Source organism: Xyrauchen texanus, chromosome 42 (genome assembly GCF_025860055.1).
Source record: "Xyrauchen texanus isolate HMW12.3.18 chromosome 42, RBS_HiC_50CHRs, whole genome shotgun sequence".
Classification (NCBI taxonomy): Eukaryota; Metazoa; Chordata; class Actinopteri; order Cypriniformes; family Catostomidae; genus Xyrauchen; species Xyrauchen texanus.
In genome coordinates this window covers 20,803,810-20,818,754 of record NC_068317.1, presented here as the reverse complement: position 1 = coordinate 20,818,754, position 14,945 = coordinate 20,803,810, and the positions used below count along the sequence as shown (strand labels likewise).

The 14,945-nt window shown below is 38.6% G+C and overlaps 1 protein-coding gene across 1 annotated transcript; it reads left to right on the top strand.

The window, feature by feature from the left end:
* The first annotated feature begins 341 nt into the window (after positions 1–341).
* Positions 342–14,685, top strand: LOC127635296 (suppressor of tumorigenicity 14 protein homolog). The gene is made up of 19 exons (XM_052115212.1): positions 342–443; positions 1,431–1,620; positions 2,722–2,849; positions 4,645–4,712; positions 5,285–5,475; positions 5,774–5,896; positions 6,237–6,456; positions 8,067–8,209; positions 8,310–8,407; positions 8,584–8,693; positions 9,111–9,244; positions 10,134–10,238; positions 10,317–10,421; positions 10,648–10,761; positions 11,358–11,477; positions 12,213–12,396; positions 12,613–12,884; positions 14,293–14,429; positions 14,518–14,685. The coding sequence occupies exons 1-19, from the start codon at positions 357–359 to the stop codon at positions 14,683–14,685; spliced, it is 2,697 nt and encodes an 898-aa protein (XP_051971172.1). The 5' UTR covers positions 342–356.
* Positions 14,686–14,945: the final 260 nt, after the last annotated feature.

The window sequence follows — 14,945 nt, the reverse complement described above, 5'->3', positions numbered from 1 at the left end:
TGTGCATTCTTCTCCGCGATTAATTTAATGATGCCCCTAATCAAGGAATAGCAGACTGCCCATTGTTGGCCATCATGGCACACGCGCACGGGAGAAGTTTGCCCACAATTTCTGTCGCACGGATGGCTGTGTGGATTGTACCTACTTATAGTGCTCCCTTTGTACCGCGGTGCATGCTGGGTCCCGTGCAGCCCCTGTTCACGGTGGGATACAGAGAGTGAATGCGCGCAGCTCCATACCGCTAAGGTCGGGTTTCTCCGGGTATCAGAGGAGGGATCGCGCTCGTTTTCCGGGCTAATTTCTCTGCCCAAGGTATTGTTCTGTATCGCTGCAACGGAGCCATCAGAGACCGGGCCATGAGGACTTTCCCCAAAAACAGAAGTTGCGAAGTTTACAGCGTCTCTGGTTTAGGAACCAGCGCGCCCGCTGGTTCACCTGCACAGGTAGGAGAGACTTCCATCAGCACCGCGCGCGCGGCGAGTGTATCACAGCGAGGACACTTTTGAGCAAATGGAGGGCTTTTATATATATATATATATAAGTTGGATTGTAACTATTTGTTTTTTCATCCTCGTTAGCTTAAAACAATACTATTGTGTAAGCTACATTAATCAGCGTAATGTATTTCAGGCTATACGGAAATCAACCTAAAATGTATAGTTATACGAGCTAATGAGCCTGTGTCGAAAGGTCGGTGGTGATCGTCTGATGAATGTGCTCGTCAAAGTGCGACTCATGATGGAGAGCTGACACCGCTGTGAGGGGCCGTGGGAAAACTGACCCTCAAATTACGCTTTGTGTGACTCCACAGGGGAATTCACCAGGATATCCTAGTCCCGCGACCCCTTTCTCCTAAAGAAAATATGTTTAGAATTATGCGGCTGAAGCCAATTAAAGGCGACACATAGTTTGTTGTATGATGATAGAAAGGTAGCAATAGGGTCATTCCTCAATTTACTGCCTTTTAGAAGTATTTTTATTTTTAATTATTAAAGGGACATGTTGAAGATTTTAAAAGTCATACAGGTCAAGCTAAAGAAATTTAACCAAGATGTCTATGTGGGTCAGGGTGTACAATAGTATGGTGGGGTACAATTCGCCCCTCGTCTGTTTATGATATCTAACGTTTTTGTAAACTTTTACTGATGATTTTATTTTGAAATTTTAAAACTACAATAAATTACTTTGCAGTGTTGGGTAAATTACTCAAAAAAGGTAAATAATTAAAAAATGACTAATTAATTCGTAATTAATATATAAATATTCTAATTGAAATCATAATTCAATTATAATTCAATGTTTTTTATTATTATTTATTTATTTATTTTGCTCAAGTAGTGTTTGTTTGTTGCATTCTTTTATTTAAAAAGATTACAACAAGTGACATTAGATGGAAAGGATTAAGGGAAGGTTTATGGACTTGTGTCTAGCAGGACTTGGGTGTGACAAAGACCACCCAGACTTCAAGCCCAACTCACAGCGAGTCCCAGGCTGCGTCTGACATCAAGAGCGCAGGGACTAAATCAACAAATTGTGGGGCTTGGAGTAAGTGGGCACTGCGAGCCTCCCCCCTCCTACCCCTCTCGGCTGCCATTGCAATGATGCTCCATTTCCTTGCATGTAAGTTAAAACCCTCTGCTGCTGTGGAGGGATGCTGAGATTATGATCTGGTATGTTCCAGTATACTGTAGCTAGTCAAGTCTCTCATCCTTTGGTCATCATAGGAGCATCTTCAGGGAGAGCCTGTAAATGTTCTTATTTTGTTATGCTTGATATATGCTGTAGTCTGAGCTGCTGATGATTTTGTCTTAATCAGCATGGTATACTGTACAGCAGTAAAAGGATACTTTTGTACACTTAAGTCTCTTAAAAATGAAAAATAAATAAATGAATAAATAAATAAATGTCTGAATGTCACTGCACTAGATACAAATGACCAAACCAAGTGGCACCTTTTCTCAGAAATACATTAATGAACTGATCCCAAGGTGATATTCTTAGTGGATGTAGTTCGCCTCAAGTTCACACAGGTGTCCAAACACAGTAACCACAGGTGAATTTCATCACATTAATTATGGGCATGTTCCACTAACAACAAACAGAAAGTGTCCAAATACTTAATTCTGAAAGTAAATCTATTGTTTTATCATTTGAAACCAACAAACTTCTTTTTGTAAAAATGTTTTGTGTGAAAAGAGTGGTTGTGCCATATTTCTTTAAAATAATTGCCTCTTGGTTTAATATTTAGTTGGAATGCAAATGTAACCGATCCTGCTCTTCCATGATTCGGACAGCGTTAGCCAGCATCGGAGATGGGCTTGCTAACGAGGAGGCTAAAAGCTACAGCCTCTACAGTAGTGTCAGTCTCTAATGAGCATCTTGAGGGCAGGGGAGTGAGGTTTAAACATACTGCACAGCTATAACGTACCAGAAAGCCATTGTTACACAAATACATTCAAACATTTAAATTAATATTCCAGTTTCAATACAAGTCAATTCAATACAAGGAGGGATGAGTTGAAATTCATTATGTCATACATGCTGTCGATTTATCTTAACTTGAATAGAACCTGAAGTGCACAAGTACATTTTGGCGCCATTGTATTTTGAGATCAACATTTGAAACTTTTTAAAGAATTCTTAAATAATTGATTTGTTCTGTGTGGTATTTTAATGCATATTATCTCTGAATAATCTCTTGATGTGTTCTGGTTCCTGCAGCCTCTCCATCTTCCTCAGTGTTCTATCTTGGAGGAAGTGTAGAGTTCTCCAACCTCAGCTTCTCCCCAGACCTGGCAGACCCGTCGTCTACACAGTTCCGCCTCCAGTCTCAGGCGCTAAGCCATTACGTAAGCATAAACGTATATAAGACTCTCTCTGTGCCGCCTAGCAACAAAGCTGGTTTCTCTGTGATCTCTAAGGAATGTGTCCGATCTCCAGAGACCACTCGAGGACGATGCTTGCCCCTGGCACTTTCAATCGCAGGGTCCGTCAGACCTGCAGCTCCAATGGTGTGCTCGTCCCTCATTGTCACCCTTTTAAATGTAAAGCAGGCTCTAAGCACGGCCCCATTGAGGTTCCGGCCGCTCCATGGCCCTCTTAAATTTAAAGCCAGCTGTAACTGGAGACCAGCTCGGTGGGAGGCAGTGCGGTGAGACTGGCTCCCAGAGGAACACAGCTTTTCAGGGCTGAGGACAAGAACGGTGTTTGTGAAAGGAACAGGGCCCAGACAGGCTGAGTGAGAGGAAGAGCAGTCCTTCAATAAAAACGTTGTCTAAGGGCTTCCTCGCACACAATCAGATGCTCTGTACCTCTTTTGCTGAGAGGCTGCAGCCAGAAGAGAGAAGAAAGGTAGACCAGGGGACAGAGTAGGCCAGGTGAGTGAGAAGGTAAGGATTTAGGGCACCAAAAGTGAGAGAGAGAGAGAGAGAGAGTTAAAAGAAGGGGCTATGTGTGCCAGTATTAGGGGAATGGTTGGCATTTGTGTCAGCATTAGGCATAACATTAGGTGCAGAGTCAAAATGCAGTAACTACATCTTTTGTAAAAGAATGGTCTCTTAGTCTATGATCTGTCCTGTGACAGATGGATTCAGCTCTGATATGCTCAGATTCAGAGACAAAAGAGTGCGAAAATGTAAGTAATATAGAAGTATCTGAATTTTTGGGGTCATGCTTGAAATCATTGGTCATGGTTTTAAGGCACAAAAATAATTTGATGTACATATCATAATCATCTGTGAATGCACAACACATTTGACTGTACAATCAAAAAAAGTTATTTATCTGTTTCATAGTTACTGCATTTTGCATTTGCAGGGTAGAATAGAGGCCGTGTTTTGGGATCAGAACTAGCCAAGTGTAGCTTTTCATTAAACACGATGCTCTAATTAGCCTAAATACAACCTGTGCTGTACCGGTAATCCTGTGTAATAAGTGAGTGAAAGAAAGAAGCGATGTGCTGCAACTGTGTTCCATTGCTTCTAAAAGTTAGTCTAAACCCTCTGAATGACCCTTCCATCCAGCACTTCAATATGACATTGAGCCCCAGACAATGGCGCTGTTGTTGCCCAAAGCTCTTGTTGCTCAAAGCCAATCGTACAAGAACAGCGCTTTTGTGCTTAGACTGCAGGTCTCACCCGGGCCACTAATGTCTCACCTTCTTCAGTGATGTCATGCCTTTAGTGGAAGTGATGTCACTGGGATGTCTTAAAATACTGTATATGACAAGAAAAGAACAGGCGGAAACTTTATGACCTTGGTAGACGTTATCACTGGTTTGTTTACAGAGTGCAGAAATAGAATAGTGAACTGAACAGAAATAGAATGCTAACTGATTTTTGTCACTATAATGGATCTTTTTCCCATTTCTGTGTTTGAAACGCCAAAGTAAACTATAGCAGAGGGATCGGAGACCGTAGAAAATATTATTTCTGCCATTTTTGCTCCAACAGCAAAGGAAAAAAACCAATATTGTTTTCCCATGACAGAGAACTTAAAATTTAAAAGAGGTTGCTAGATTTACACTGCTAAATTAAAGCAGAAATACATCATCATGGTCTGTGGGAAGGGTCCATCTATTATTTCATGTTACTTTTGCCATCTCTTTCCTCCTTTCGGTTTGCATGATGTTGCCATGGATCTAAGTTCTCAGAGTTGTATGATTCTTCACCATGGAGCTCATATTATCAGCACTCAGGAATTATTGCATTCAGGTGAGTCTGTACATAAAGAACACATACCACAATAAAAAATAAATAAATTGTAAATACTTTTTAAAATACCAATGGCATTTGTGTACACAATGGATACATTGATTTATTCATGTTTGGAACTTAATGGGACATAATGTACTGTATGTATAAACGGATGGAAAAATGCAACAATCATTAGCTGCATTTCCACTGTTCCAACAGGGCAGAGAACTGTGCTGTATTCTTGTAGCTATAAATAAAGGCCTGTTTAAAGATGATTTGATCAAGCATTTTTCATCTTGTTTGACCCTGTTTGTTAATAGTGCACCTCATTGTACAACTGTATAAACCGGGTTTAAAACAGACTGACAACTTATTATAAAAGCACATAAGCCTTAAATGTCTTACTCTATGTGGGGTGTTTCCATGTCAAAATACAATGTACATTCGGCATCTATTAGTTCATGCATTTGCTCCATTGGTACATAGTTGAAAATTGTCCCTCAATACTCATCAACTCTGTTGCACGATTGCATTTCTAAATGAGTTCTAGGCTTTGCCATCTTGTTAAATGTCATGTGTCCTGATGACAGTGAAGGAGTGGAAGGTCTTTGTGTGTACTACTGGAGTAAGTTCTCTGCTCCTCCCGCTATTGCTGAGCAACTCCAGAGAGTGAACCCGGCCCGACTGCAGCGTCGACTGCCAGGTACCAACAAGGTCCTCTTTAGCAAGAACGAGGAACGCTACTACATGGAGAAGGATGAGGACACGCTGCGTCTGCTTGGTAAAGAACATGTCCTGTCATCCTCTGTTTTGTTCTTAACCCTGCCATTTGCTGCATGACTGGTACCTGCATGTTGTATTTCTTCAATGCTGGTCTCCAGCACGAGATGCTGAAGCTCCTACCAGGCTAGCTGGTCAACTATTTTAAATTGCTAAGTTGTTATCTTTTCCACAAGATAGACCAGCACCAAAACCAGCCTAAATTCACATGGACCAGTATGGAAATTTATGCTGGACCTTTCAGCAGGGAAGAAGAAAAAAGCTCTTCAATTGAGCAATGCATGTCTCTTTATCTTCAGGTTTGAATCCAGATGACGGAGGTGATGCTGATGATGATGACGATGAAGATTCTGATGACAAGGCGGAAAAGATAAAGAATCCCAACTCACTTCAGAGTGGCAAGTGGCAGTTGGAGCTGCAGGGTACAATCATAATACACTGTAAAGCCTGTTGGGTTTACTCAAATGATTTATGAACAGTGACTCATTTGATTTGCCAAACTTTGATTCAACTAAGTTCCAATGCATCTCCTATGACACATCTTCTACTATGAGCGATGAAAACACAAATGAGCCATGAGTAGGTAAGGCGATTCAGATGAAGCCATGTTCCATTAATCCTCTGAGTAAACTCTGCATGCAAGTCACTCAACAATTACAATACATCTTTCCTCCATGACAACTACTCTACAATCATTATTGTGATTGTTTTCTTGATTTATGTATTCATTCTGATTATACATTACTCCCATCTGCCTAACAGCCATTTCTTTCGACCTGTATGCTAAGTACGGGAATAATCGCACACTCAGTCTTGTGAGTCCAAAGAAGCCGTATTATCAGTGGAGGCTTCGAGTGCCACCCGGCCATGTCGTGCGACTCGTCATCCTCACACTTCAAGGGGCGACACCAGGTAGCTGTTCTGCCAACAAACTGTCTGCTTATGACTTCTTACTGCCGCTTCAGAACAAGATCATTGCCAGGTAAGTGCGATGGCACTTGCAGAAAAGCAAGTTGTGCATTTGATTGGTTTGTTATGTCATACTTTACAGTAAGGTTGCAATAGTTAACAACAGCTAACAATAAACTATACTTTCATAGCATTTATCAATTTTTGTTAATGTTAATAAATCTACATATACCCATGCGTTTTAAAGGAATGTTCTGGATTCAATACAAGTTAAGCTCAATCGACAGCATTTGTGGCATAATGTTGATCTCTACAAAAATTATTTATAGTCTCCCTGCTTTAAAAAAAAAAAAAGAAGTAAAAATCGAGGTTACAGTGAGGCACTTGCAATGGCAGTGAATGGGGAAATGTTTTGGAGGGTTTAAACAGAAATGTGAAGCTTATAATTTTATAAAAGCACTTGCATTAATTCTTCTGTTAAAACTTGTGTATTATTTGAGCTGTGAAGTTGTTTCAATTGTAATTTTTATAGTCGTTTTAGTGTTCTGGCTTTTGCTGACATTACATCATCACGGTGATGAAGTTGTTAAATTGGCTATAACTTTACAGATAAGGTTAGTAAGTGATTTTGTCACACTAAAATCATGTTTACATGCATATCCTTTATGTCTTGTGTCTATACTTTTGAGTATTTTAACGTTTGCGGATTGGCCACATTAACTTGTATTGTAAGTACCTCACTATTACCCAGATTTTTTCTTTTTTTCTTTTTTAAAGAAAATGAGCGGCAAGTCTAAATTATTTTTGTGGTAATCAATATTGTACCACAAATGCTTGTATTGATGCCATAACATTCCTTTAACATTAAAGGTTTTGAAATGTAACATTTGTTTATGCATTATGAAATAACAATGAACAATAGTATAGTCGCAGATTAATTTCTTTTTAGAAGTAAGCTTTAAAAATGAAAAGATTTTTTTGATAGTTAATGATACTTAATGCTATAATGCTATAATGTTAGCATGTGCTGAACATGTTGCATTAGTTCCCTGGTCTGAGTTTGGAGTTATAAATGGAAATGTAATGTTTAAGTGTACACATATAATTTATGCTGTTTTTCACCAATAGTAAAACATTTTAAACAGGGTTCCAAAGATCTTGGAAAACAAGGGAAATTATTAAATTGTGCTTTCCCTGAAAAGTCATGGAAATTAATAAAATCATAGAATTCATGGAATTTTCTAGATTAAATATACATTTGTCTAGTTATGCTTCACTCTAAAATATTTCATTAGCTAGATACTGCTTTTGTGTATAGAATAAAACTTGCCCGCAAACCAGAGTGAATGTTGCATTGTGTAATTTATTAAAGAATATGAATTGTTTTTTCGAGTTGATCTTTTAAATTAATTGTTTGAAAAGTTTTAAAATTGGTCCGAATGATTCATTAGTGAATTTGTCTGAAGTTTAATTTTTTTATTTTTTTTTATCTAGATCAAAGATGACTGTAAAAGTCTTTGAGAATATTGGAAATTCATTGGTTAAAAAAGTGGGAACTAAAGACTTGGAATAAAATGCAACATGTTATCCTCCATATTCCTTTGTAATGCTACAATATTGTTGCTGTTCATATTCGTAGTAAGCAATGATATTAACATAAAATATAATCTCTCAATTTACCAGATGGTGTGGTCTGCCAGAATCAGGAACATCACCTGTAATGAAACTGACATCATCTGGAAACGTCATGCTTGTCACTTTTTCTTTCAGTCGACAGAGGCAAGGGGCCTTCTTCAAAGCCTATTTCCAGGCTATACCCAAAACAGGTGTGTGGATTAATGGTCAGCATAAGGCATAAATCCTTTCAGTCACTATTCCGCTCAAATGTTAGGAAATCTTTGTTTCCGTGTCACTGTTTGTCTACAGAATGTGGCGGTTTCCTTTCTGCATGGAACGGCACAGTGACCTCGCCTTACTATCCCTCCTACTACCCTCCAAATGTGGACTGTAACTGGAAAATCAGGGTGAGTTGAGGCTAAAGGCTTTCCCATGAGCCTCCTCTCCAGTGTTAGCATGCATGCCCTATGAACCTCATTCAGAGGCCTGGGATGCTGCTTCTTTGATCTAGGGACTGCAGGGTTTTTTTTGGCAACGGTTTTGTGCAAGAATGCTTCCTTTGAGGGTCTGGTTTCTCTCGTAGGCTCCGTTGCCTGGATACCTTCTCTCTGTGACCATTGTGATGCTGGACATTCAGGATTCGCCTTCATCTAGCACCTGTGAAAAAGACTGGCTGGAAATTGGTGGTGTCAAGTGAGTGTAACGTCTTTCACTTGCTGATTACTTGTGAATGCGGTTTGCTTACACTACAGTGAAAGAGCTGTCATATGAGAAACATAAGGGGAATTAGGATGATTCAGGACTTTCAGTATTGTGGGACACTTAAGTTTAGGTGTTTACATTTCTTGCTCTTTCACAAGAAAGTTTGTTATTATGACCATATTCTAGGTTTTCTATTGATTGTGACAGGATATGATGAAGTAATTTATTGGTCGGAATTGTTGGAGTAAATTTCATATGCCGAAAGTGCAAAAGGTGTCCCAGATTACTGTAATTCAATTCTACGGTTCAGAGTTTTCTGCTAGACCGCAGATATATTTGTGTACATGTCTGTATGTGCATATGATTTGTGTGTACATGCCTGTGTGTGTATGTCTTGCCCCTCCATAGACTCTGTAACCCGATTGGTGACAGTAGTAGAAAAAGAATTTACTCTTCTTCTGTCCTGTTACACTTTCACTCGGATGAGTCTTTGACTCATAAAGGCTTTTACCTGATCTACAGAGCCTTCTCTCCTGAAAGTGGTGAGTCCTTTGTGCAGTCTCAAGAAAAGTACAGTATATCAAAGTCACTGTCGAGTGGTTTTGATTTGTGTGGTTTTGTGTTTTAATGCAACTGTGTCTATTTTTATCAACTACTTTGGGATGTTTCTGGGCCGTTAAAAGAACAAACGTGCAATTGTTTTGTGAAACAGCAGAGTGTATTTTGTCACGTGTAATTTTTGTCAGTAATAGGGGTGTGTAAATGCATTTATGGATCATGATCTGACAATGAAAATTCAATGCACTGATTGCAGAATTTAATTATAATTACTATAATAATGCCCAAGTATTACACATTCATTTCTTATCCAGCCAAATGAGGTATTTTCATAGAAATTACAGAATGAAGTTCAGATCCCGAATGTACTTTGCTCAGGAGTGTTCGATTTGTGTCTTTAGCATATATATTTAAAATAAATTATGTTATGTTTCCACAAAATCACAATAACCAAATATTAGAGCCATTGTAAAATATTATTTTTTGTCTCATTATTTAATTTTTTTATTAAACTAGTCTTATTCTTTAATATTATTTTAATTTCACATTTTTATATTATTATTTCATATCAGTATTAATGTATAATTTCATTGCTAAACACCAGTACATGGCATTTTTTTTTCCTTTAGATTTTCTTGTTTGTTATAATTTTCAAATGAAAATAAAATCTGGACTAAAGAGCCGTAGAAAGCAAGTTGTGTCTGCCTCTTTTGAATTTCTGACATCGGCCGACACACCAAATAATGACCAAATTTCATTTTGCATGTTGCATTGCGTAATTTATTAAAGAATATGAATCTCTTGAATCATCATAGTCAGAACAAATATTTACACAGCTAGTCAGTTCTGAGCATGCTTGTTCTCCTATATCAGCTTGTCCGAGACAGTTCCGATGTGGAGATGGCAAGTGCATTCCTCTGAGGAAGGTGTGTGATGGAGACAAAGACTGTTCTGATGGACGAGATGAGGCAAAATGCAGTAAGTGGTTGCATGCACTTTATATTCTTTCCAGCCATCCATTGTGTGTCTTTTAAAACCCTTTTCTCTTTCGCTCAGACACATGTAAGCCAGGAGAAGTGTATTGTAATGGCCAGTGCAGACCACACAGACAGTGTAACACCCAGTTCCTATGTAGTGACAGTAGTGAAGAAGCTAACTGTGGTAAGTGTGTGCTTTTGTCCTATGACAGTTTTTGAAGACTTTATACCAATGCAGGATAATTGCTCTTTTTCCTCATCCACACATAATCAGAGATGCCTGTTTACCTCATCTGTGTTTCATTGAAACAGATGTGTGGATAGAGTCTGTGGGAAGATCTGCCTATGTTCTGGTGTGTGTGTGTGCGTGTACCTTTGAGTTTTGATAAGCTCATTTCTTTATCTGTTAGGGGGTAAATGCTACCACATGTGCCCAAACAAAATCTGCCTCCCCAAAGCCTCAGTGTGTGATGGAATTTTGGACTGCAAAGACCGCAGTGATGAACTCAATTGTACAAGAGCATGTGAGTAAAAACCTCTCTGCCTTCTGTTTTTATGCCCAACTTTCCATGCAAATTGGTAGTTGACAAATAATGTGGATTTGATATAAACTCACCATCATAAATTTAGACTGAAACATATATGATTGTAAAAGGGAGAATGTATAGTTTGATGCTGTAACCAATGACCATACAGTTGCATCTCACTTAAATAGTTCTGTATGATAAAATTCTCTCAATTTAAATATAATACATATATTTTATTATGTTTTGTGTTGAGACACATCATGTGAACTGTCCAAATATTTTTATGTCAGTTTTCTAAATAACCAATCTATGAATATGTTAGAATAGCTACCTTATAAGGCATAAATTCCTCAATTTCTTGCAGCTTTAGACTTTACCTATATTGTAACATGTTATTCCATAGGGAAAGTGGCAAATAGTTTAAATTTGCTAAGGTCATGACAAATATACAGTGTTGGCATAATCACAACTACTGTTAAATCATGTCTCAAATCCTCAAGTTTTTATGATCATTCGGACTGAAACAATATTTTGTAGTTCATCTAGTATTATATTAATGATTTTGATTACTCTGTCTGTCTGGTCTTTTGTAGTGCAGAAAGGATGCTCTTCCACCTCCTTCAAGTGTGCCAATGGAAAATGCTTGAGTAAAATCAATCCGGAGTGTGATGGCATCAAAGACTGCAAAGATGGTTCGGATGAGTTGCGCTGTGGTGAGAGCACTCATAAAATGGAACAGCATAACATTCACAAAATAAATGTCATAGATAAAAATTCTACACAGACATCAATAAAAAACTCAATGTGCTATAGTGCAGTGATGTGTTTTCTTTTTGTTAAACATAGTAATAAGTGTTAAAAATTTCTTATAAATAAAAACAAGGATAAATCTTCACACCCTTAGCAAAGAATGCATAAAATGCCTGAGAAATGAAATTACATGTCTGCAGCAAACCCTTCTCAGGAAATTTTTATTCACTAAGGAAATGCTACATTTCACATTTTAACCTTAAAGCTGATGTATATAACTTTTTCTGTGTTAAAATACTTTCTCCTTTTACAAGCTTAATATGCAGAGACAAGCATTAGCAAGCCATTCATAGGTACATTCTCTCGAAAACTGTAAGCACTGTCTTTCTGTTTCGCTTTGAAAATGTCTCTGTTTGTTTTGAGTGACTCGCCTAGACCTGCCCCAACAATAATACTCAACCAATGGCATTCATTGGAGGCTCTTTGTTTGACCAATGATATACTGGGGGTGTATTCAGAAAGCTATATTGAAAACAACGTTTATATTTGCAATTCCTTTAAAAATGATTTTATAGTCAGTTAATTTTGTTTTTTAGAAATTATTACGATTCTGAAAGCAAAAGATGAAACAAAAGTCATTAAATTATTGAAATTTCATCTTGCATTAACATGCAAAAGCCAAATAAACTTCATGCTAGGTTGTGGCACAAGGCCCAGAAAGAGGGTGAAGATTGTGGGTGGAACAGACGCCCAGGCCAGCTCATGGCCATGGCAGGTCAGCCTTCAAATGGAGCGCTATGGCCACGTGTGTGGGGCTTCTCTGGTGGGCAGCCGTTGGCTCATCTCTGCAGCTCACTGCTTCCAGGACTCAGATGCAATCAAGTGAGGGTTTCTACCTTGTACATACAGTGGCGCCAAAAAGTACAGAATTTGATAGTTTAAGCCACACTTAAAAATGCACGATTATCATTACATTAGAAAAGTAAAACCAAGTGACATTTGTAAGTAATCTATGTTTGTATGTATGTATGTGTTTGTCACAGTGATTCCAAAATATCTGACGCTCCAGGTATAAAGTATTTGCCCACGTATTGGCAGGTATTCTGATGCACGATCATGGAGGGCATACATGGGTATGCGGGTAATGAACTCAGTCAGCAACGCAGCAGCCACCAGACAGATCCGCCGTATCGTCTTGCACTCTCAGTATGACCAATTCACCTCCGACTATGACATCGCTCTTCTAGAACTGAGTGCCCCTGTCTTTTTCAATGAGTTGGTACAGCCAGTCTGTGTGCCTGCTCCCTCTCATGCCTTTACTTCTGGAACCAGCTGCTTTGTCACAGGATGGGGTGTCCTGACAGAGGAGGGTAAGGTCCCTGCTTGCTTACTTCCAAAGAAACACTGTTAAAATACGTATGTATGTTCTGAACAAACAAGTAGTTATTGTTCCATAGCAACTGAAAAAAGACACCATCACACACTCTCTTTTGCAAAAGATGAATCATAAGCTGACTCAATATAAAATAAATGCATTCTGAAATACCTAGTCAAATGTTTGCACATCCACTGGAAAATCCCCCAGCATCCCTATCAGAACGGGAAAGTCACACATTACTGTAGAAATGCTACCAGTTAATGCTATCTGTGTTTGGCTGGTTTTTAAATTGGCTATGGTGGTCTTACTCAGAAGTAAGAAATGTCTAAAATTCCAAAATACAAGTGGAAATAATTCTAAAATACAAGTGGAAAGTACACAGAGTGCTATCCATGAACAGAGACCTCTGTGTCTACTGTTTTAGAATTCTTGTAGAAATATTAGTAAAACATTATAATGCAGTAAAACCAAAGTTACAAGCAGAAATCATCTTAAAATAAAAACGGATCCTATTTACAATCTTTATACACATTTATGTTCTTATTGTGCACAATGCATCTGTGCATGTTATTGAAAAAGGACAAAAATGTTGGCCAATGTTGCATCAAAATTTAATAACTTTCTCCACCTCTGAAAATCAAGTACCACTGTAATTAATTACTGAGTGAAAAAGGATATTCAAAGAGAAAAAATTTAAAGGGACAATTCACCAAAAAAAAGAACATTCTCACTCCATTTTCTCACCCCCATGCCATCCAGGATGTGTTTGACTTTCTTTCTTCTATAGAACTCAAATTATAATTTTTAGAAGAATATCTCAGCTCTGTAGATCCATTCAATGCAAGCGAATGGCTGCCTAAATTTTGATGCTCCAAAAAAGCAAATAAAGGCACCATAATAGTAATCCATATGACTCCAGTGTTTTAATCCATATTTTCATAAGTTATATGATAGGTGAGAAACAGATCAATATTTACGTCCTTTTTTGCTAGTAATACTTCTCGCTGCCCAATAGGGGGCGGTATGCATGAGAATGTGAATCATCATAAACACAAGAAGAAGAATGTGAAAGTGATCTGTTTCTCACCCACACCTATCATATTGCTTCTGAAGACATTGATATATCCACCAGAGTTGTATTCATTACTTTTATGCTGACTTTGTGTGATTTTTAGAGCTTCAAAATGTTGGCACCCATTCACTTGCATTTAATTGACCAAAAGAGCTGAGAAATTCTTCTAAAAATCTTCATTTGAGTTCAGCAGATGAAAGAAAGTCATACACATAAATGATGAGAGAATTTTCATTTTTGGGTGAACTGTTCCTTTAACCAAGATCTGTTGCGAATGCCATAAATGCTTTGTTGTTTTCAACTGAATCCTTCAGAGTTCTGATTTCAGGTGAATTGGCCACGTTGCTGCAGGAGGCCACAGTTAACATCATCAGTCACAACACTTGCAATAAAATGTATGACGATGCAATCACTCCCAGAATGCTTTGCGCCGGGAACATTCAGGGAGGAGTGGATGCTTGTCAAGTGAGTGTGGATGTGATCACCATTTCTGTATGTCTGTATATGTGCCTGCATTTGACTTGTTTATTTATTGACATCTGTGTTCATATAGGGAGACTCTGGGGGACCCCTGGTGTGCCTGGAACGTGGGCGGAGGTGGTTTCTAGCAGGCATCGTGAGTTGGGGTGAGGGCTGCGCTCGGCAGAACCGGCCTGGAGTTTACACACGTGTCATTAAATTCACAGACTGGATTCAACAGCAGACGAAAGGCCAGGTGTGACACAAATGCACACATGCACAGATATACACCAGAGAATGGGTAACATCACAATTTGCCCACTCTCAGTTGCGTGTGACCAAGTGGCACCAGCTCTCATGGTGCACACATAGACAGCAAAATTCAACACTTTTGCATTGGGAGCAGTTAATCCTGTTGCTCAGCTTTTGAACCTCCACCCACGGGCTACCAGCAACTTCACTTCCCTCTGTGATGCTTTATTCACCAAAACTTGAGTTCTGCCACCCACAGACCAGCTCTCT

Bases quoted from the DNA above. Each gene is read 5' to 3' on its own strand.
- LOC127635296 (XM_052115212.1), top strand. From the start codon at position 357: ATGAGGACTTTCCCCAAAAACAGAAGTTGCGAAGTTTACAGCGTCTCT. The intron at 8,408-8,583 runs GTGAGTTGAGGC...TTTCTCTCGTAG, and splicing joins ACTGTAACTGGAAAATCAGG to GCTCCGTTGCCTGGATACCT. The intron at 11,478-12,212 runs GTGAGAGCACTC...ACTTCATGCTAG, and splicing joins TTCGGATGAGTTGCGCTGTG to GTTGTGGCACAAGGCCCAGA.